The following is a 22,856-nucleotide window of genomic DNA, read 5'->3' on the forward strand; positions in this document are numbered from 1 at the left end:
ACTTGAGAGAAGTTAATGTTCGCATTTCTGCTGCTGCTTAAGCCAATGTTTAGCTTTGGCACTAAACATCCTTAATTCTGTTTGGGATTTTATTTCTGGTGGTAAAGAATTCCATAGGTGTGTACCCAGCACTGAAAGGGATGACTGACCAAATGTTGTCCTGCATCTTCTAATTATACAATTTTGTAAAAATAAATGAGACATTATAACTAGAATAAGACAAATAATCTTGTTAATTCAATTCAATTCAATTTTATTTATATAGCGTCTAATACAACAGAGTTGTCTCTAGACGCTTTACAGAGACCCATACCCAGAACATGACCCCTGAGCAGTTATTACATAAACAATGGCAGGTAAAAACTCCCCTAGTGGGAGAAAAACCTTAAGCCAAACAGTGGCAAGAAAAAACTCCCCTTTAGGAGGGAAGAAACCTTGAGCAGGACCAGGCTCATAAGGGGGGACCCTCCTGCCGAGGGCCAGACTGGTGGGTCAGGGACGGCAACAGCACAGCAGGCAGGTGGAAGCAGCAACGGGATGACCAGGGGTGGGGACCGCAGGCCAGCATGCAGCTCCCGAAGCTCCGGCCCAATCAGCAAGTCCCAGGTTGGGGTGCAGGGTCGGGGAAGGGTTGAAAAGGGGCAGGGCCAGGGAGATTAAGATTGTGAGTTTTTGCAGTGATCCATTTTACTTATCCTGTGAAGGACAGAGTCATATTGATAAGTTCAGAAAAGTGTTTTTTATTGTTGTGTTTTGATGTATTTGATGTAAGCCCAGTGGATATTTAAAGCTTACAGAAGGCTGCATTTAACTGCTGCTATGTCATTCCTGCAGTATTTCTGCAGGTGTTTTGGTCACTGCTATTATTTGTAATATATTATATTATTTGTAATCAGCACAAATTATCTGTCCCCATATGATAAAATCCACCATCCCCCCTGATTTTCTTTTATAACTCCAGTACTGCTTGTCCCTCTATCTTTTAGAGTCTAACCGCACTCCTTGAATGTCCTCAGGTTTGCCTGGGTGGCCTGGACTGAAGCTGCTTCTCAAAAGTGTCTGCGAGGGATGACAATGTTTCCAGATGTGCTTAACTTCAGCAGGAATTCACTGAAACCTCAAAATGTTGTAATTTTATGTAGACATACAACAGTTGTGACATATTTCCCTTACTTAACTGTCAAAGTAATATTGGCTAATATCATTTTTCTGCATTTGAGTAAGGCCAGCACCATGAACCCATCCGAATGGATTCAGTCTGGATTGGCGTATGACACGGGATCTTTCAATAGCACAGCAAGAAAAGGGACTTTCAGAGCTTAACGCTGGTGTTCAAGAGATAACTCAATCCAGAGTTACTGACTCTGACTTTTCTGGAGAAGTTCCATCAATCACACATACGTTATCTATTGGACAGTTGAGTTCTCCTGCAAAGTCTGGAGGAGAACCCCAGTTCTCCAGTGTCTAGCCCTCTTAGTCGTGCTTTAGATTAGATTAGATTAGATTGTCCTTTATTCCTCCCTCAATAGGGAAATTTGCTCTCCAGGGCTCTGACAGTCTCATGAAGGGGGTGGGAGACATTGTCCATGATGGAGGACAGCTTAGCCACCATCCTCCTCTCCCCCACCACCTCCACAGGATGGAGACTGCAGCCCAGGACAGAGCCGGCATTCCTCACCACTTCACCACTTGTGTTCACCACGATTCGACCTCCAACCATCAGGGGCCAAGATGTGTACTTCAAAACCATTTGACTGTTAGAGAAGATTACAAAAAGATAGCGCTCGTAAAATGTGATAATGTAAAGCCAAACAGCAAATTTGCAATAGCTATGGTTCTCAATTTTATCAGCTTTGTATATGATTGCCTGGCTGTGTATGCAGATTGTCTGCATCAGTTGTTCCAGGATTTGCTCACCACGATTTCTACGTTCCTGCACTTTAAAATTTGTGTTTTGGTAGATAAAAAAAATTTCATGGCGTTTTACCACCTTCTCTTGCCCCTGCTCCGGCACCTGCAGTTAGTGCCACCGTAAACTTCCTCCTCCCTCCAAGGAAAATATGTCATCAGCAAGCAGATCAACTCGCCCTCAAAAGCACTACATAAAACTAAGGCTAATCACCCTATATCCAGGGGTTAGGTGGGCTGTTGGGCCACAGCCCTTTGTTGAATTGGGAAGACTTCATTTCAATTCTGATGCCTAAATCTGGGGCACAGATGGAAAAAATAAAGATTGTAGTGCATTGTGGGAGATTACTGAAATACAGCAGTAAATAAAAAGGTGTTCAACCTTGATTTAAAGCAACTTAATGTTTCAGCAGCCCTGATGTATTCTGGGAGTTTGTTCCACAAGTGGGGAGCATAAAAGCTGAATGCTGTCTCACGGTGACTGGTTCTAACTCTGGGTACAGAAAGTAGGCGTGACCCTGAGGACCTGAGGGTTCTGGTCGATTCATCATGGACCAGGAGATCAGAGATGTATTTTGGCCTGAGACCATTCAAAGATTTCTGGGACAGACAGGAAGCCGGTGTAAAGATCTAAGAACTGGACTTGTATGGTCCACTCTGTTCTTAGAATATGCAGTGTTTACAATGCGTGTGTGTGTTTGGAAATAAAAGCTAGTATAAGGAATTTGAGGTTTACTAATTTTTTTACAAAACAAGCTGCTATCTTTTTGAACACAACTATGTATTGGTGAATTGTAAGCATTTTCATAGCCTGAGACCATGTGTATTATATTCCTTTAAGAGTCTGTCCACATCTTCGCAGAGGAACACTGTGGCAGGGTGGAGGAGCCACTCAGCAGATTGGACACAGGTGGGTCCAATCAACCTCTCCACCCTGCCTGCCTTCTTAAGGAGCAGCTGCACTCCAGAGAGGGCTCTGCTGGGAGAAGGTGCTGCTGCTGGAGAAGGGTCTGCTGTGAAGGTGTTGGTGCACGTGTGAGACCTTCTGGTGAATAAAGTTTGTGCACTAAAACCCTGTGTCCTCTCTGTCCTGTCGGTCGGGCCCCTGTAGCACTCACCCTGCTACACTGGCGCCCAACGTGGGGCCCGACAGGATGGAGGAGGGAGGCACGGAGCGGGCCCTGGAGGTGCTGGCCCGAGCAATGCTAGACTTGGCAGCCGTGCTTCAGGGCCAGGGGGAGCGGCAGCTCGCGGCGCTGGAAGCGATGCTGCAGCCGGCAGGCCGGGAGGCAGAGGCTGCGGGACCCGCGGAGTGACCCACCCCTGCGCCACACCGGAGGTTTGCCACGGCGGTCCCGGAGGACGGGGTCCCGGGGGCGTCGGAGGCGGAGACGGCGGTTCCGGGCTTCCTCTCCCGCTCCAAGGGGGGCGGAGGGGGAGTTGGCTCGCCCGGATGGACCCTGGCCTGAGGTTGGCGATGGGGGTGTGTGGCAGGGTGGAGGAGCCACTCAGCGGATTGGACACAGGTGTGTCCAATCAACCTCTCCACCCTGCCTGCCTTCTTAAGGAGCAGCTGCACTCCAGAAAGGGGCTCTGCTGGGAGAAGGTGCGGCTGCTGGAGAAGGGCCTGGTGTGAAGGTGTTGGTGCACGTGTGAGACCTTCTGGTGAATAAAGTTTGTGCACTAAAACCCTGTGTCCTCTCTGTCCTGTCGGCCCCCCGTAGCACTCGCCCTGCTACAAACACAATAAAGGTTTCTAGAACATCACACACCAAGCTGAAATATCTCGGGTCATCCTGAAATTCTCTTTACAAGGACCTGTTGATGTAAAAAGTAAATCAGCTGGCCTCTTTCAGTATTTAGAGCATTGAACAAGAAACTGAACTGAAAGTTTTGCGTCAATCCGAAGTATCAGGCATCATTCCACTTGTTTTTGTGATATTTTAGCTTTTGGAGGGAATGGTCAACGTAAAGCGTAGGAACCAGGGTTACCAGAACTCAAGAACAATAAGCCTGCCCCCTAAAATAAACATGTCCATTTGCTTTATTTTTGTGACTGTTGAATGAACAACAATGGCAAGTAACATGAGGGTTTTCAACTCAAACAGACAATTAGTTAAAATGCCACTACGAAACAGCTCAGGTCATCACATCAAGGAACAGAGAAATGCTATTGTGCAAAAATGTTCCAACTGTGATCTTGCAGATTTTTGATCTAATCTTGGTATCTATAGGTGTGTCCAACCTGCAACAGACTTCTGCCAGCAACAGCATGACATGACACAAGGAAACCCTGTATAAAAGATGCCAGTCTTCTCTGCTCTGAGGAGTTCCTCATTACAAGGCTTGAATGCTTGTCTGAATCCGCTCTTGAGAGCATAAAGATTCTGGAAGAAGACCATCTCAGCGGCCGTGATGAAGACTCGTGTCGTCCTCGCTCTCTTTCTGATAGCAGGTGAGTTCATGTCTTATTGTCTAATTTTCAGGGGTGCACAGTCGGTCCTCGATGGCCGGTCTACTGCATGTTTTAGATGTTTCGCTGTTGTAACACATCTGATTGTGATCAAAGGTCATCATCAGCTTGTCATCAAGGTCTGCACAGGTCTGTTAATGACACAGGTATGTATATCAGGGGTTGTTGAAGCAGGGAAGCATCTAAAACATGCAGGACACCGGCCCTCGAGCACCAGTTATGTGCACCCCTGCTTATCAACTATAAGCAGGGGTGCTTATTGGGTTTATCAACACCCAACTATCAACTGCTGCCTTTGAGATGTTCTCAACTAAAATCATAAGTGTGTGTCTGGTCCTCTGGTTGTGAATCCCATAGGTGTGTCTCTTGGAGACATCCAGAAGAGAATCATTAATGGCAGGAAGTGCAAAGCTGAGGAAGAAAAACATTTTGTGTTCCTGGAGACAGAAAGCACAAGCCTGCACAAGAGATCCATCTGTTCTGGTTCCATCATTGGGAACGGCCAATGGGTTCTCACTGCAAAGCACTGTGATGCATATGGAGCGTAAGTTTCCAGACACCTCCCCGAACCAACACAGTAGGGTTGGAAATGATGAAATATTGTTGTGGCGGATGGGGCGATGATTAGTGTTTATATGATGATCAGTCTGGTAGATTTAAGCTATAATTTAATCATGTTTCAGATTGTTTCAACCTCGATGCCTGTTCAGTGTGTTTGTGTGTTTCTCTGTTCATTCTTCAGGCCCTTCACCATTAAGGATGTCAAAAACAATAAAGAAACCTCGAGTAAAGTTTTTAAACACCCAGTTGCTGATATTATGCTGATCAAGCTGAATGCCAAGAAGAGCGCCATCGCCCTCGCCTCTCCGACAGACTGTACCGACGTCAAGAACCAACTGGCCTCTACAAAATCTGTAAAGATGCTCGTCGTTGCTCGGGACACAAAAGGTAAGAATTTTTATATAAATTAGATAATATGTTGTAGGTTTAATTTACGTGAGAGAGTTTAGAAATGACGACCTGCAGCAACACAGTCCTTTTAATCTCTGTTAGTGCAACATTTCAACAACGATTCAAATGCATAATGTTTTATTAATCACACAGGGACTCCAGATACGACCATGTGTGGAGACATCGAGTTAAGGGGATGTGCAGGTGAAGCACCATCAGGTGTAGAGTGTTTCTACGGACCGCCTGTGGGCTGCCAAATCTGTGGTGTAAGTTGAGGACATTTGAATCAGTAATTATAAATGGAACTAGTAGAAATGATGAGAAATGATGAGATCAAACAGATTAAAGGTATTGTGACATAATAATAACATGCTTTTAACACTATTAAAAGTCTTGGCCAACATCCCTCAAATGTGTCTAAAAGGGTGTAACAAGAAAAACTTCACTCCAGTACTCCATGCCTGGCTTGGAGATGACGGTGTTTTTTGCGCCGTGAAAAACACGTCCTTTTCCCCCTTTCCTGTCAATCATTGCCCCGCTCCTCCTCCCAACCTCCTCCAACCCAACTGCTACACACTTCTGCCGTCTCCACACACACACGCGCGCACACCGAACCACAAACACCCACACACACAGCCCAGACAGGGCGACTACAGCCCGGGGATGAAGTCCGTGACCAGAGGACCGTAGCTCCCCGCAAGCCATACGCTCACAGCGGCGTCGGAGAGTTAAGCCGGGAGCGACAGGCGAAGCATGCACGGAAAAGCAGCACGGCGAAGCAGTCCACCGCAAACAATCATAAAAATAAAGGCATGCAAGCAGCAGTGTCCCCTTATCTTAAGTCCAGTCAGTGGCCGCGGGTCTTCTTAGCAGTTGTCCTCCGGTGATGAGAACAGAAGAGGCTCTAAACAGCTCCGTGTTAAGCCTGATTTATGGTTCCGTGTTAAATCGACGGAGAGCCTACGCCGTAGGGTTCAGCGTACGGTGCGCGTCGCCGCGTAACCCTACGCCGTAGGCTCTGCGTCGGTGTAACCAAAACCATAAATCAGCCTTTATGGTGCGCTGGAGAGGAGAGGAGGCAGGGAGCTGGGTGGAGGGGGCGGTGATTTAGCGGGGCGTGACGTCACGGCCCGCCACCAAACCACATGCGCCGTTTTTGCATAGTTATGCGGAAAATCCCAGAAAGCACACAATACACTGAATGTTAAAAGTTCGTTGTTTTTTGGGTGTAATTGATGTCAAAACACCCAACAAAACACAAAAAATCAAGAAAAATGTGTTTTTCATGTCACAATACCTTTAACAAACAAAGTTCCACCAGATAACAAGACGTATTATTAACTGATGATCAATTGTTGTTCCAGTGGTTTTAAAACGAGGGCTGTTGACCTGACATACTTTTTTCTCTCTCTGCCTCCTTCCTCCATCTCTCTTTCCTCCATTACTCTCTGTCTCTCTTTGTAGGGGGATTCTGGTGCAGGGTATCTTTACGATAACGCCCTGTATGCAGTCGAAACGGGTGATGGAACGATTGGATCTCAGTCGGTGGACTATGGACACACAGTCTGTGATGCCAGTGTTCGTCAATGGATTGAAGATACCATGAAGAAAAACTAAAAATGTCCCAGTTGTGTGATGTTTGTTTGTGAGCAACAATAAAGAGACGTCCGGTCTCCTTAAGAGCATAAAAGTGTCTCTGTGATGTTTGTAACAAATAAACTAGTGCTAATCATCAAACACTGGTGACACAGATGTGGACCTGGTAGTGTAGAAGCTGCAGACACACACACACTTCCCTAACGCTAGTTATGTCTGACACAGAAGCCCCGAAGCCTGTGGAAAGAAAAGGAGGCATGTCCAAATGAAGCCCCTTTCAAGGTCTGTATCATCCCTCCGAATGTCATGTGACCAAAGAGAAGACAAGGCCCTGCATCTCTGGAATGACTGCCCCTGTGCTGTACATGTATGTGATTCGGGTTGTTGAAAAAAGTGTTTCGCTCCCATGGCATGCGTAAGGACAAACGATCAAATTTCAACAAGCTTTAACTTGCAAAGAGGTACAAGACAAGGTTGTCCTCTTTCTCTCTCACTATTTCCGATATTTATTGAGCCCTTAGCAGCTGCTTTTAGGCAAAACCAAAATATTAAAGGCATACAATGCAAAACATTAGATCACAAGATAAGTCTTTATGCGGATGATGTACTAGTCTTCCTCCAGAACTCACAAACCTCACTATCGCAGACAATTTCACTCATGCATGGATTTTCATCTCTTTCTGACTATTCTGACTCTGGTCCAAATCTACAGTTTTGTGCATCAACTGCAATTTCCAGAATACAGCCACTACTTAATTACAATCAGGAAACATTAGACATCTAGTCATAAACATCTCCCCTAGGCTGTCAGAGCTAATAAAACTAAATTATGTTCACCTCTTAAGAGAAATAGAGGATGATCTTACCCGATGGGACTCTCTTCCCATTTCACTCATGGGGAGAATTGTCACCATCAAAATGATGGTTTTACCAAAAATAAATTATCTTTTTTCAAAGATACCATTCAAACCCCCTTCCTCTTGGTTTAAGTCACTGGATTCATATGTGTCAAAATTTCTGAGGAAAAATAAAACACCAGGTATTACAAACATTACAAAAATCTGTAAATCTGAGACTGTGGAGGTTTAGACTTACCCAACTTCCAGTATTATTTCTTAGTTAATAAGTTACAGTATATCTTAAAATGGTGCAAAAATCACTCACTAGATAGTCAATGGCTGGATTCACAACAAGGTTTTTGCAATGATTTGGAAATCTCAGATTTACCATTTATCAGTCAAAATATTAAACATCATACATCCTTTAAAAGCATTAATATTAACTCAGCTCTGACAGCCTGGTGGGACTTCCTTAAAATAGCCAAACATCTTAATTTTTCCAAGTGATCACAGACCCATCCGGAACAACCCAGACATTCTGAAAAATGATAAAATGATAAAAAGATGGTGAACTTCACTCAATGGAGAAACCAAGGAATAAAGTATCTACAACATATAATCATAAGTGGCCATTTTGTACCTTTTAACACACTCACTGTTCAATATGGAATCAGCAGTAACACATTTTTAGAATACCAACAACTTAAGTCCATAATAGGTAAAAAGTATAAACTCAACCAACTGGATCTGCACCTTCCCGCTAAGAGTTACTTAATCTAAACACCCGAAATTTACTACCGAAACTCTACAGGTCCAAAATGTCCAAAATAGATAACTCAGTCTCTCTCCCAATTTCAAAATGGGAGGCGGACCTCCAGGGGTGGAGCAGGGGTCCCAGCCTAGGGGGGGCGAAGCATTCTAGATGGGCCCTTGTGGCCTAAACATCCCCGTTAAAACATAATCGCTAAAAAAATGCCACAGATCAGCTCCTCTGACACACAACCACAGCACGCAGGCGACACGGTCAGAACCATCACATGAGGTTCTAGCACCATGGTGATGTCTATGGAAGCCCATTTCCGCTAGTAAAAGAAAAAAGTAAGATGAAATCTTAGCCTTAAAAATAAAAATATCCCCACGGTAAGTCAGAATTATGACATAAAAAGTCATAATTACAATAATAATAATTTCAACTTTCTATCTCATACTTTCGACTTTTTATCTCATAATTTCGACTTTCTATCTCATAATTATGACTTCTTATCTCATAATTATGACTTTCTATCTCATAATTTCGACTTTCTATCTCATAATTTTGACTTTCTATCTCAAAATTATGACTTATCGTGGGGATATTTTTATTTTTAAGGCTAAGTTTTCATCTCAGCCATAGATGTCGGATTCGCTGAGTAGCACAATTCAGACACACGTGTTCAACCTACACAACAACAGTTTACAATGTGCGACGACATGTATTTAACACAATGACCGAGCGACACGGCGGTCAAACAGCAACAAACAATATAGGAAAGGCCTGATATTCAGCGTCATGACAATGATCAGAAATAATTAATATTATGACAGCTTACCAATGATGGTTTCATCCAGCGTTTAGCAGAGAACCACTACAAAACATATTTACATGACATCCAAGGAGGGGGGGGGGTACACATTTAACGATAAGTCGGTGAGGTTTGGTAGTCTGGCCTCATCCATGCAGCCGGAGATAGTTTTTAATCATTTCAACTGCTGAAACTCAGCATGACTTTCCTGCTTTAAGGCTCCACTTCTGATGCGGCAACTGGCTAAAGGCTGATTTATGGTTCTGCGTTACACCAACGCAAAGCCTACAGCGTAGGCTACGCGGCGAGGCGCACCTTACGCCGTACCCTACGGCGTAGGCTCTGCGTTGGTGTGACGCAGAACCATAATTCAGGCTTAAAAGTAAACAGACAATATGCGCGCTCGTACGCAGGGACGCGTACACTACGGCGCAGGCTCTGCGTTGGTGTAACGCAGAACCATAAATCAGCCTTTACCGTCGCTGACACCGGTCTGACTGGTGACCCAGTAAAAAACAACATTTAAACACAGAACATCTGGCTGGGATCCAGAATGACTTAATCACCATAAATACAGCCCTTGGTTGTACCACACTCCCCATGGTAAATTTACAATTTGTTGTTTAGCTTACATTTTTGTTCTGATTGAGCTTCTTTTTTTGGTAAGCAATAATGATGAAAATAACACAGACAATAGATTGTCTTTCCACTAGAACCACTAAAGGTTAATTTTTCCCCCAGGCATTGTCAAATGCATGTAACTCTGTTATAACAAAACTGGAAAAAAAAAATCTTCTACAATGTTTAAATAATTTATAACTGATATAATCTCAATTATGAATAGGGATGTTTTGTCACATATGCCGTCAGCACAAGCAGCCGTTAAAAGAGGACCATCCCAGAGGGTTTTCATAGAGATCCCTCTGAAATATATAGAAAAGATTATCAATGCTCATATGGGTCAGACCAGCACACTGCAGCCTTTCAGGCCCATGACACTTTGGTTAAAGGTTAGATTAAGCCTAATGATTTCATTGAAGTGATATCATTCAGCAATATAGGCCTACAATGATTTTTAATGTAAAACTTTGTTATATTGCTGCATATCACATGTCCAATATGCCGTCCCACGAGCCTCGTCTGTTTAGGGTTTTTTCGGTGGTACCACCGGGCCTGAAAAACATTCTAGGGGAAACACTGGCTTATATGATTATATTGATTATGAATCAGCTGTCTCCCTGCAGGTTGGTCTCGGTTCCGTCCACAGCAGAACAACAAACGAACCGGGTCCGATGATGAGACTTTTCCTAAAACAATTGATGATAAAGTGAAGAGTCACGTGTGATCACGCTTATTGATCAGAACCAGGTCGCTGCTAAGACGCTCTTTCTGTCACGACACAGTTCATTTATTTAGATGGTGATAATCCTCGATCACGTGATATTCAGTAAATATGTCCATTTAAAATAGACGACTGACTGACACGTTTTATTCGTAAATGTGAAGTTTGTAACCTTTTTTAAACAAAACTTTATTGAAAATATACAAACTCACAAAGAGGATAATGGACAAATATCAATTTAAATACAATATGAAAAGAAAGGGAAAAAAAGGGAATACAAGGAATACAAAAAACAAAAAACAAGGTGCTTTAAGAATTAAAAGGTGCATATGAATAACAACATAAATTAAGCATTTAAATTCACATAATGGAGCATAGAAAATGAGAAGAATTATTCAATTAGAATAACAAATAACGAGCAATGTCTAGACCTATTTTACTTGCATTTTTGTTTTCTACTCTTTTGAGACATGTGAAAAAAAATCTTAAAATCGTTAATAAAACCCCGGAGGGATGGTTTACAATTTCTCCATTTGGCACGATGAATATGGTACTTACTCAGTAACAAAATAATATTAATAATATCAGAAACAGAAAATTTCACATCATCCATGAAGAAAATAATATGTCCTAATTCAAAGGTGGAACATTATTAATTTGAAGATAAATCCAATTGTGTATGTCTGTCCAGAAACAATGAGACAAAGGTGAAGTTTGTTACCTGAAAAGATCATTTCTTGCAGCGGAACCGCCTCTCCCAACATGGCGGACACGCTGTGGCATTTCCTAGCAACGAGCTGACGTAGCCTATGACGCGTCACGTGTTCTGGAGACCTCCTGTGATTGGTCACCGAAGCTGGTGTTGATCACGTGGGTCCGCAGACCCGGAAGAAGAGCGTCTCGGAGACTGACGTCACTGGCGAACGGAAAGGTAGGTGTTTGAAACAAACACGCGAGCATTAAATAACAATTACAGAACTGGATACAGTAATTAGTCTGTAAATCAAGTTAAATAACAATTACAGAACTGGATACAGTTATTAGTCCGTAAATCAAGGCCCTGACGGCCTCACGGGGGACTTTTAAAGACATTTCTGGGAAGATATCAAAGTACTACTGCATCAGGTTTTCATGGGAATATTTGAACTTCCACCTAGTGAGACAAGGGATGATTGATATGACGGCGTATTGGACATGTGAAATGCAACAAAGTTTTATATTAAAAATCATTGTAGGCTTATATTGCTGAATGATATCACTTCAATGAAATCATTAGGCTTAATCTAACCTTTAACCAAAGTGTCATGGGCCTGAAAGGCTGCAGTGTGCTGGTCTGACCCATATGAGCATTGAGCACATCTTTTCTATATATTTCAGAGGGATCTCTATGAAAACCCTCTGGGATGGTCCTCTTTTAACGGCTGCTTGTGCTGACGGCATATGCCACAAAACATCCATATTCACAATTGAGATCAGTTATAAATAATTTAAACATTGTAGAAGATTTTTTTCTTCCGGTTTCGTTATAAGAGTTACATGCATTTGACAATGCCTGGGGGAAAAATTAACCTTTAGTGGTTCTAGTGGAAAGACAATATTGTCTGTGTTATTTTCATCATTATTGCTTACCAAAAAAAGAAGCTCATCAGAACAAAAATGTAAGCTAAACAACAAATTGTAAATGTACCATGGGGAGTGTGGTACAACCAAGGGCTGTATTTATGGTGATTAAGTCATTCTGGATCCCAGCCAGATGTTCTGTGTTTGAATGTTGTTTTTTACTGGGTCACCAGTCGGACCAGTGTCAGCGACGGTAAAGGCTGATTCATGGTTCCGCGTTACACCAACGCAGAGCCTACGGCGTAGGGTACGCCATTAGAGTTGTAAACAAAGCAGATTATCCAGAACCAACAAATAGTATTCATAAATTCAAATGTGCTTAAATTCAGAGATTTAGTGGATCTTAAAACACCGCAATTTATGTTTCAAATCAACAATAAAACACTTCCTGACAGCATTCAGAAGCTCTTCCAGAGCAGAGTTAGTCAATATGAACTAAGAGAAACATAAATGTTCAGGAAAACAAAGAACCAATGTTAAACAACGATGATCTCAGTGACAGGATTAATCTGTGGAACAGCTGAGATACAGAAATGAAAATGTGGATCAGTTATTACAATTCAAAACCTATAAATACTAAATGATCAATACATATAAAACAAAGGGATAATACACATAGGCACATAGGCTTAGGCTTCGGTCTACACCTTTTGGTCCTTGGTTTTTAGTTAAAATTGTATAAAATATATATATATATATATATATATATATATATATATATATATATATATATATATAAATACATAAAACTGCACCTGTGGAGCCTCTAGTGGCTGCAGGAGGAATTACACCTGAAGGATTACAGTAGTTTCTCTTCTCCTGCAGACATGAGCTCTGGGGTTCTGGATGAGGACGAGTTCCGGTTCTGCTGCCGGAGGATCCTGCAGAGGTCGGACCAGCTGGGGGACGGATGGAGCTGGGAGGGGGTCCAGGTGAGGGGGGGGGGGGGGGGGGGGGGTTGGAGCAAGGCGCAGAGCAAGGTGCAGAGCAAGGTGCAGAGCAAGGTGCAGAGCAAAGTGCATAGTTGGCACAGAGCAAGGTGCAGAGCAAGGTGCAGAGCAAAGTGCATAGTTGGCACATAGCAAGGTGCAGAGCAAAGCGCATAGTTGGCGTAGAGCAAGGCGCAAAGCAAGACACAGAGCAAAGTGCATAGTTGGCACAGAGCAAGGCGCATAGTTGGCGTAGAGCAAGGCGCAGAGCAAGGTGCAGAGCGAGGTGCAGAGCAAGGTGCAGAGCAAAGCGCATAGTTGGCACAGAGCAAGGCGCATAGCAAAGCGCATAGTTGGCGTAGAGCAAGACACAGAGCAAAGCGCATAGTTGGCACAGAGCAAGGCGCAGAGCAAGGCGCATAGCAAAGCACATAGTTGGCGTAGAGCAAGGCGAATAGTTGGCGCAGAGCAAGGCAAATAGTTGGCGCAGAGCAAGGCGCAGAGCAAGGTGCAGAGCAAGGTGCAGAGCAATGCGCAGAGTCGGTGCAGAGCAAGGCGCATAGTAAGGCGCATAGCAAAGCGCATAGTTGGCACAGAGCAAGGCGCAGAGTCGGTGCAGAGCAAGAGGCAGAGCAAAACACAGAGCAAAGCGCATAGTTGGCACAGAGCAAGGCACAGAGCAAGGCGCATAGCAAAGCGCAGAGCAAGGCGCAGAGCAAGGTGCAGAGCAAAGCGCATAGTCTGCGCAGAGCAAGACAGAGCAAAGCGCATAGTTGGCACAGAGCAAGGCGCAGAGCAAGGCGCAGAGTCGGCGCAGAGTCGGCGCAGAGCAAGGCACAGAGTCGGTGCATAGTTGGCACAGAGCAAGGCGCAGAGCAAGACACTCTCCTGCTGAGCTTCATGGAGGTCTTTGGTCTCCAGGGCTCGGAGGACGGCTACCTGAAGAAGACGGTTCTCACGATGGTTCCCACCTGGAAACAGGAACCTGGGGGATCCGGGTCAGAACCACAGCCAGACCCTCCAGGACCTGACCAGGACCAGGACCAGGTACAGTCTGGGTCTACAGGTTTGATCAGCCACATCTGTCCAGACTAAACTAGATCTGTCCTCCACAGTCTGTCTCTGCTGCTGCTGACCTCATCAGTGATGTCACCGATGACCTCATCAGTGATGAGGAGGACGGTTCCCCCCCAGGGACCGGAGGCAGCTCCCGGGTTCTCCGGCTGGAGTTCCACGTCCTGTTCTCCTGCAGCTACAGCACCCCGGTCCTGTACTGGAGAGCCTCGGACCTGGGTAAGTCACATGACCCCGGGCGGGGGTCACATGACTCCTAGCAGGGGTCACATGGCTCCGGGCAGGGGTCACATGACTCTGGCAGGGGTCACATCCGGTAGAGTTTGATGGTCATGGGATGTAACTTCATCACATCTCCATGTATCTATTTAATTATCTATAAACAAGTCTAGTTCCGTCTAAACATATATTATTTACAGATACATGCAACGCTCTAGTTTTTCTGACCTTTATTTTCTATTTTTAGATTCAGTTGGATATATGTTGCTGCTGTAGGTCCATCTCCCCTCTGTGGGATTAAATGACGGTTCTATTATGCAAAGGAAAACTACAACGATGTGCATTAAAGGCTTGGATTAGTCCTGAGATCAGCCTCATCTACGGAGTTTGATTTAAACTAAGCTGCTCTTGACAACAGAAAAGGTTTAAATAGAAATAGTCCAAGTGTAGCAGTTCAGCTGCAAACAGTTAAGAGATGTTGGGACTTTTAAGAATAGATCCCAAAGGAGAAAAGAACTGGGCCTGAAATGGAGCCCTGAGGAACCCCAGAGCGTAGAGGGGGCAGAGGCAGCACGGTGGCTTAGTGGTTAGCACTGTTGCCTCACAGCAAGAAGGTCCCCGGTTCGACTCCCAGGCCCAGCAGGACCTTCCTGTGTGGAGTTTGCATGTTCTCCCCGTGCTTGCGTGGGTTTCCTCCGGGTACTCCGGTTTCCTCCCACAGTCCAAAAACATCCATGCTAGGTTAATTGATCATTTTAAATTGCCCGTAGGTGTGAGTGTGAGTGTGTCTGGTTGTTTGTGGGGACTGCGGGTGGAAACTAGCATTACTGCTAAAACCCGGTGTATTTACACTGCTTAAATGTAGTGTTAAATAATATGCATTGTCCCGTCTAAATAAACTTTGAACTTTGAGTGGAGTAAAGTTGAGCACCAAAACTATGAAATTAAAGGGTTGGGGAAGCTGGAACCGGGACAGAGGTGGGTATTAGTGAGCAGCAGTTCGGCTGCAGGACCATAACCAGAACGACAGATGTACACTGTGTTCCAAATTATTATGCAAATGATATTTTTCTCAGATTTTCCTAAATAGTGACAGTGACAAATGACAGTCAGCATAATTTTCAAGTCATCAACCATTAGTTTAATGAATTCGAATGTTATTGAACAAACCTCCCAATGATAACAGAATTCTTCAAAAATAGAAAACTTAAAATGCACTGTTCCAAATTATTACGCACAACAGAGTTTTATAACATTTTATAGGTTGTTATGAACTGAAATGCTCATCTTTAGAATTTACAGCATTAAGAGGTCATATTTACTGAAATCAAAAGCTATTTCAATCAAAAACATCTTAACAGGTCAAGTTACATTTTAACATAGGACCCTTTATTTGATAGCAGCTTCACAATTCTTGCATCCATTGACCTTGTGAGTTTTTGGAGAGTTGTCGCTTGAATTTCTTTGCAGGATGTCAGAATAGCCTCCCAGAGCTGCTGTTTGGATGTGAACTACCTCCCACCCTCATAGATCTTTTGCTTGAGGATGCTCCAAAGGTTCTCAATAGGGTTGAGGTCAGGGGAGGATGGGGGCCACACCATGAGTTTCTCTCCTTTTATGCCCATAGCAGCCAATGATGCAGAGGTATTCCTTGCAGCATGAGATGGTGCATTGTCATGCATGAAGATGATTTTGCTACGGAAAGCACGGTTCTTCTTTTTGTACCATGGAAGAAAGTGGTCAGTCAGAAACTCCACATACTTTACAGATGTCATTTTCACACCTTCAGGGACCCTAAAGGGGCCAACCAGCTCTCTCCCCATGATTCCGGCCCAAAACATGACTCCGCCACCTCCTTGCTGACGTCGCAGCCTTGTTGGGACATGGTGGCCGTCCACCAACCATCCACTACTCCATCCATCTGGACCATCCAAGGTTGCACTGCACTCATCAGTGAACAATACTGTTTGAAAATTAGTCTTCATGTATTCCTGGGCCCACTGCAGCCGTTTCTGCTTGTGAGCGTTGTTTAGGGGTGGCCGAATAGAGGGTTTACGCATAACTGCAAGACTCTGGAGGATCCTACACCTTGATGTTCGTGGGACTCCAGAGGCACCAGCAGCTTCAAATATCTGTTTGCTACTTTGTAATGGCATTTTAGCAGCTGCTCTCTTAATCCGATGTTTTTGTCTGGCAGAAACCTTCCTCGTTGTGCCTTTATCTGCACGAACCCGTGTGTGCTCTGAATCAGCCACAAATCTCTTTACAGTACGATGATCACGCTTAAGTTTTCGTGAAATATCTAAGGTCTTCATACCTTGTCCAAGGCATTGAACTATTTCACGCTTTTCGACAGCAGAGAGATCCTTTTTCTTTCCCATGTTGCTTGGAAATGGTCATCTGCTTAATAATGTGGAACGCCCTTCTTAAGTAGTTTTTCCTTAATTGGGCTCACCTGGCAGACTAATTATCACAGGTGTCTGAGATTGATTTCAGTGATCCAAAGAGCCCTGACACACAATACCATCCATGAGTTTAATTGAAAAACAAAAAATGTAATCTTTATGACACTTAAATACAATTTGCATAATAATTTGGAACGCTGTGTAGGATTTGAGGAAGAAGACGGAGACCAGAGGACCCGCTAGCATGCTAACACTGGACCCACTAGCATGCTAACACTCTGTTGTGGTTCCTGTTCCAGAGGGGCGGAGCCTAACCTTGGAGGAGATGTGGAGCTCCACCCACCCCGACTTCAGACGCCTTCAGGACGGACCGCTAAACACCATCAGCCAGCAGGTAAGCTAGCAGGCTATCCCCTCCTGGTCCTGTTCTCCCAGGTCCTGGTCCTCCTGGTCCTTGTCCTGATTTTCCTAGACCTGGTCCTGGTCTCCCTACTCCTGGTCTTCCTCTCTAGACCTGGTCTTTGTCTCTAATCCTGGTCTTCTTCTCTTTTCCTGATCTTTAGCTCTAGTTCAGCGGTGTCCAACCAATCAGAGGCTGAGATTGATTACTGTGTTGCTGCAAAGAGCCACATCAACTACCCATGATCCCTCACTCTCTGCTCTCTGAGACATAATAATACCATTATAAAACGGAAAGGTGGAATCCTGCAATCTGATTGGTTGTTCACTGTGGTATAATGAGCATATACCACAGCTTCTATTCTAAAGCCTCATCACAGCATATCATTCCACGTCAGGGAAACAACAACGTATCCATGACAACAACCAACTGGTACATATGTTTTGACGGTTACAGCAGGTAGCAAAAAGTAGCTGGTGTTAAAGTATATTTTTTATTTTTCGTTAACAATTAATTAGGCATGTTGACGGTAAACTTTGATCTCCGGGGAGGAGCTAACGATGGATGGATGGATTGAGGAGTTCCTGTCTCCGAAAAAAAAGACGAGCAAAAGACGACATGCGGAGCTACATCTGGAGAGATGGACTATTGTTTTACACAGTGGGGCTATTCAGTTCAATTCAAGTTTATTCATATAGCGTCTTATACAACAAAAGTTGTCTCTAGACGCTTTCCAGAGACCCATACCCAGAACATGACCCCCGAGCAATTATTACATAAACAATGGCAGGTAAAAACTCCCCTAGTGGGAGAAAAACCTTAAGCCAAACAGTGGCAAGGAAAAACTCCCCTTTATGAGGGAAGAAACCTTGAGCAGGACCAGGCTCATAAGGGGGGACCCTCCTGCCGAAGGCCAGACTGGGGGGTCAGGGACGGCAACAGCACAGCAGGCAGGTGGAAGCAGCAACGGGATGACCAGGGGTGGGGACCGCAGGCCAGCATGCAGCTCCCGAAGCTCCGGGCCCAATCATCAAGTCCCAGGTTGGGGTGCAGGGTCGGGGAAAGGTTGAGAAGGGGCAGGGCCAGGGAGAGGAGTCTTGAGGGACAAACTCTCCCCCGCCTGCCCGGGCCGTTACCCTGCCCCTTTCACTCCCACACTGCAGGTTCCGGTGTCCGGCAGAGGATGCTGCAACATGGACAAAAGAGAAAAAAGGGAGGAGAAGGGGGGGCCAGCACAAGAAACTACAGGAGCGACTCTAACACACTAGAGTTTACACTACCTAGAGATTTACCAACACCAGCTAGAGGTTTACTAAACACTAACTATAGGCTTTACTAAACACAAATGTTTTAAGTTTGGTTTTAAAGGTGGAGGTGGTGTCAGCCTCCTTAACCCAGATTGGAAATTGGTTCCATAGTAGTGGTGCCTGATAGCAGAACGCCCGCCCTCCAAATCTACATTTAGATACTCTAGGAACTACGAGTAAACCTGCACCCTGAGAACGGAGAGCTCTGCCAGGAACATACATTTCTGATTGTATTTCTGATTAATTGAAAACTACATAAAATAGATTGTGTATTCCTCTTTCATATTTACATTATTGGTAACCGTTTTATAAAAGCAATACATCACTTGGCGCCGGGCCGGAGACGCCGCTCAGCTGTGATATAATGATCCCCAGCTGTGATATAATGAGCCTCAGCTGTGATATAATGAGCCTCAGCTGTGATATAATGAGCCTCAGCTGTGATATAATGATCCTCAGCTGTGATATAATGAGCCTCAGCTGTGATATAATGAGCCTCAGCTGTGATATAATGAGCCTCAGCTGTGATATAATGATCCTCAGCTGTGATATAATGATCCTCAGCTGTGATATAATGAGCCTCAGCTGTGATATAATGATCCTCAGCTGTGATATAATGAGCCTCAGCTGTGATATAATGATCCTCAGCTGTGATATAATGAGCCTCAGCTGTGATATAATGATCCTCAGCTGTGATTAGGGGTGTAACAATATATCGTGCCACGAAATTTCGCGATACAAAAACGTCACAATACGTGTCGTGGAGGTGACAAAGTGTATCGCGATATTGGCTTATTAATATTAATCTATTGTGTTGACTAGTAACGCGCATCCGACCGCGGCCGCGACCGCATCTCGTGGACCAAAATCTTACTCCGCTCAGAAGAAACTAGTCCCATTTTGTGGTCCCGTTTTGAGCTCTAAACTTTTACTAATGTAAGGCTGGTGTAGAGTTAAGCCTTACCTTATTAAATTAAACCTTTTTCGGGTCGTGAGTAGATAAACACGCGGGCAACTTCTGCTGAGCACCACCTGCCTGCTGTGCTGTTGCCGTCCCTGACCCACCAGTCTGGCCCTCGGCAGGAGGGTCCCCCCTTATGAGCCTGGTCCTGCTCAAGGTTTCTTCCCTCCTAAAGGGGAGTTTTTCCTTGCCACTGTTTGGCTTAAGGTTTTTCTCCCACTAGGGGAGTTTTTACCTGCCATTGTTTCTGTAATAACTGCTCGGGGGTCATGTTCTGGGTATGGGTCTCTGGAAAGCGTCTAGAGACAACTCTGTTGTATTAGACGCTATATAAATAAAATTGAATTGAATTGAATTGAATTGAGCTCCAGTGTACTTTAATCAGGGATTAAAGTTCTCCGTCTCTAGACGGATTTCCGTCAATTCGAAAATTAGAGAAAAAACAAAAAAACATTTGCACGTGCGTTATCATGTTAAGCCTGAATTATGGTTCTGCGTTAAATCGTTTTTCTGCGTTGGAGTAACGCTGAACCATAAATCAGCTTTTAGGCATTAAACTGGCGCTATTGTAAACCAATTAAGCGAGCCAGAGCCTTGGTATTAGCCAATCAGGAACAGAGGGGGGCGTGTTGGATCAAGGGGGTAGTCTGGGGGAGCAGTCGCCCCGTTGCCCTCCTCTCCCCGCCGCCGGAGGTGCGGCGTTCGGCCCGCCTCGCGGGGCCTTCGTCCAGCGGCGTTGGCGCGTCGTCGGGCGGTGGTCCTTTCGCGGGGCGGTGTCCGGCACCGCGCGGAAGGCGGACCGGTGGGGGGGATCGGGTACTGCGGTCGGCGGCGGCGACTCTGGACGCGCGCCGCCGCCGGGCCCTTCTTGCGGATCTCCCCAGCTGCGACGCCCGCCGGGGACCCGTTAACGTGGGCCCCGGGTCACCTCTAGGGTTGTCACCTTTTAGAAATAGAAAATAAGGATCGCCTGATTTCAGCAGCGCAGGCGTCAAAAAAGGGACATCCGACAGCTGCATAGAAATGTAATGTAGAAATGTATTTATTTTATATATAAAACAAAAAAAAATTAATGCTTTGATTTAAAGTGCTTTAATAGCATTGAACTTGCACGACTGTACAGACAGCCAACCATACCAGTAACTGAAATAGCCTATCCTCCTATGCTACTGTACGTCTACATCAGCCCAGATGTAGAATATAGCTATAGACAGTACTGGAGTTGAGGGGGGATGAGGGGGGATGGCATCCCCGCTGAAATAAAAATGGTCCAAATCATCCCCCCCTGTAAAACTGCCATCCCCCCTTTCCATCCCTTATGTCATTTCATCAATGAATGTGGTTTTACTGCTATTTCAACATTTAGAGTCATCACCAGAAAAATAACACCAGAAAAATAACTTATTTGACCATTTTCACCTGTTTCAAGTAAATTTTCACTTGAAATAAGTAGGAAAATCTGTCTTATCTTCTTATTACAAGCAAAAAAATCTTGTTTTTTCTACTTATTTCAAGTGAAAATCTACTTGAAACAGGTGGAAATTGTTGTTTTTTCCAGTGATGAGTCTTGTCAACTTGTTTTAAGTGTAATGAGATTTTTTTACTAAAATGAGACATTTTAACTACAAATAGGACAAATATTCTTAAGATTTTGAGTTTTTGCAGTGATCCATTTTACTTATCCTGTGAAGGACAGAGTCATATTGATAAGTTCAGAAAACTGCAGAATTTGGTTGCTTTCCTCCTTCTCTGAGTTGGCATGCTGAGGGGAGACCACTTTATATATGTTAAAGACAGAAAAAAAAATGGTTTTCACAATAGGTGCAGTGCATAGATGGAGGGGGAATATGAACTGGCCTGAAAATTTTTTTTCAGTCAAAAATATTTTTTTTGCTTTAATCCCTGACTTTAATGTCCGCTCAACAGTGTAGGATTTTAGAGCATCAACACAGCACCTAGTGCTGTATCACTCCGCCCAATCTAAAACATATTAACGACTACAGATAAACTGACTAGTGTCATTATAGTCCCTGATTTACATCAGAATATAAAGAATATATTTATAAAATAATGAACCCTGAATTACCAAAATAAACTTCTTAACAAAAATAAATCTCCTCTTACACTTATAAGGTGAGCATGAATCAATCTGTTTTATGATGTAAAATTGTATGTATTTATTTACTTTTATTTATTTATTTAATTTTAGTTGTTAAATTAGAAAGAAAAAAGTCAAATCATACATGAGAGAAACTATTCAGTTTGTGGCAAAATATTTGTACTTGTATGAAACTGAAGATGCATAATAAAAACCTGACATTTACTTTTAGTTCAGTTTGTGGAAAATGGTTGGCCTGGCTTTCTCTTTAAAACTTAAACAGTTATAAAGAATTACAAACTGTAACAATAGGGAAAACACACAGCATTGTTTTGTATTTTGTGTCTTTCAAATAAAAGACAATTTTTTCCAGTCATATGTTCCTCATTCAAGGTTGTTAAAAAAATACTGCTATAATATCGTATCGTATCGTTATCGTGACCTCAATATCGTGTATCGTACCGTATCGTGAGATTAGTGTATCGTTACACCCCTAGCTGTGATATAATGAGCGTATACCACGGCCTGTTGAGATGACTTGCATTTTTTCCCTGCCATTTTGAGAGTGGATCTTTCTAGTCCTGGTCCTGGTCCTGGTCTCAGGTCTTCTCTGTTTTCTGGTCCTGGTTTTCAGGAGCACCCCTTCCTGGGTCAGCCGTTCTTCTTCCTGCACCCCTGCAGGACCGAGGAGGTGATGAGGCGGGTTCTGCAGGTCTCGCTGGACCAGGACAGGTAGGACCCTACCTTAGGATCGGTTGGTGTCTCACGGAACCTAACGCTGGTCCTTAGAGGACCTGCAGGTCCTCTAAGGACCAGCGTTAGGTTCCCTGGTTCTGTCAGGGTTCTGGTCCAGGTGTGACCCGGTTCTTTGTGTGTCCTGCAGACCTGTGAACTACGTGGTGTCCTGGCTCAGCGTGGTGGGTCCGGTGGTGGGTCTGAGGGTCCCGCTGGAGTTCTGCAGCGCCCCGCCATGATGCTGCTGCCACCACCGTGGTACACCATGATGCTACACCATGATGCTGCTGCCATGGAGTACTGTAGTATTGGACTACTGGAGTACTGGACTACTGGAGTACTGGAGTACTGTAGTACTGTAGTGCTCGTAACCCAAGGTTGGCCCTGTGAAAAGTGAGCAGGTGAACAAATGAGCCCTACCCGGACTTCAGTGTGTG

The 22,856-nt window shown here is 44.3% G+C and overlaps 2 protein-coding genes across 2 annotated transcripts; both read left to right on the top strand.

The window, feature by feature from the left end:
• The first annotated feature begins 4,270 nt into the window (after positions 1–4,270).
• LOC133424420 (serine protease 1-like) lies at positions 4,271–6,991 on the top strand. Its single transcript, XM_061715027.1, has 5 exons — positions 4,271–4,363; positions 4,739–4,925; positions 5,124–5,329; positions 5,486–5,598; positions 6,797–6,991. Exons 1-5 carry the CDS (start codon positions 4,324–4,326, stop codon positions 6,947–6,949), a joined length of 699 nt encoding a protein of 232 aa, XP_061571011.1. The 5' UTR covers positions 4,271–4,323; the 3' UTR covers positions 6,950–6,991.
• Positions 6,992–11,567: 4,576 nt separating this feature from the next.
• On the top strand, positions 11,568–22,850 carry atg10 (ATG10 autophagy related 10 homolog (S. cerevisiae)). Its single transcript, XM_061714558.1, has 7 exons — positions 11,568–11,602; positions 13,117–13,223; positions 14,142–14,267; positions 14,336–14,513; positions 17,218–17,312; positions 22,319–22,416; positions 22,568–22,850. Exons 2-7 carry the CDS (start codon positions 13,119–13,121, stop codon positions 22,656–22,658), a joined length of 693 nt encoding a protein of 230 aa, XP_061570542.1. The 5' UTR covers positions 11,568–11,602; positions 13,117–13,118; the 3' UTR covers positions 22,659–22,850.
• The last annotated feature ends 6 nt before the right edge of the window (positions 22,851–22,856 follow it).

This window comes from Cololabis saira, chromosome 23 (assembly GCF_033807715.1).
Source record: "Cololabis saira isolate AMF1-May2022 chromosome 23, fColSai1.1, whole genome shotgun sequence".
NCBI lineage: Eukaryota > Metazoa > Chordata > Actinopteri > Beloniformes > Belonidae > Cololabis > Cololabis saira.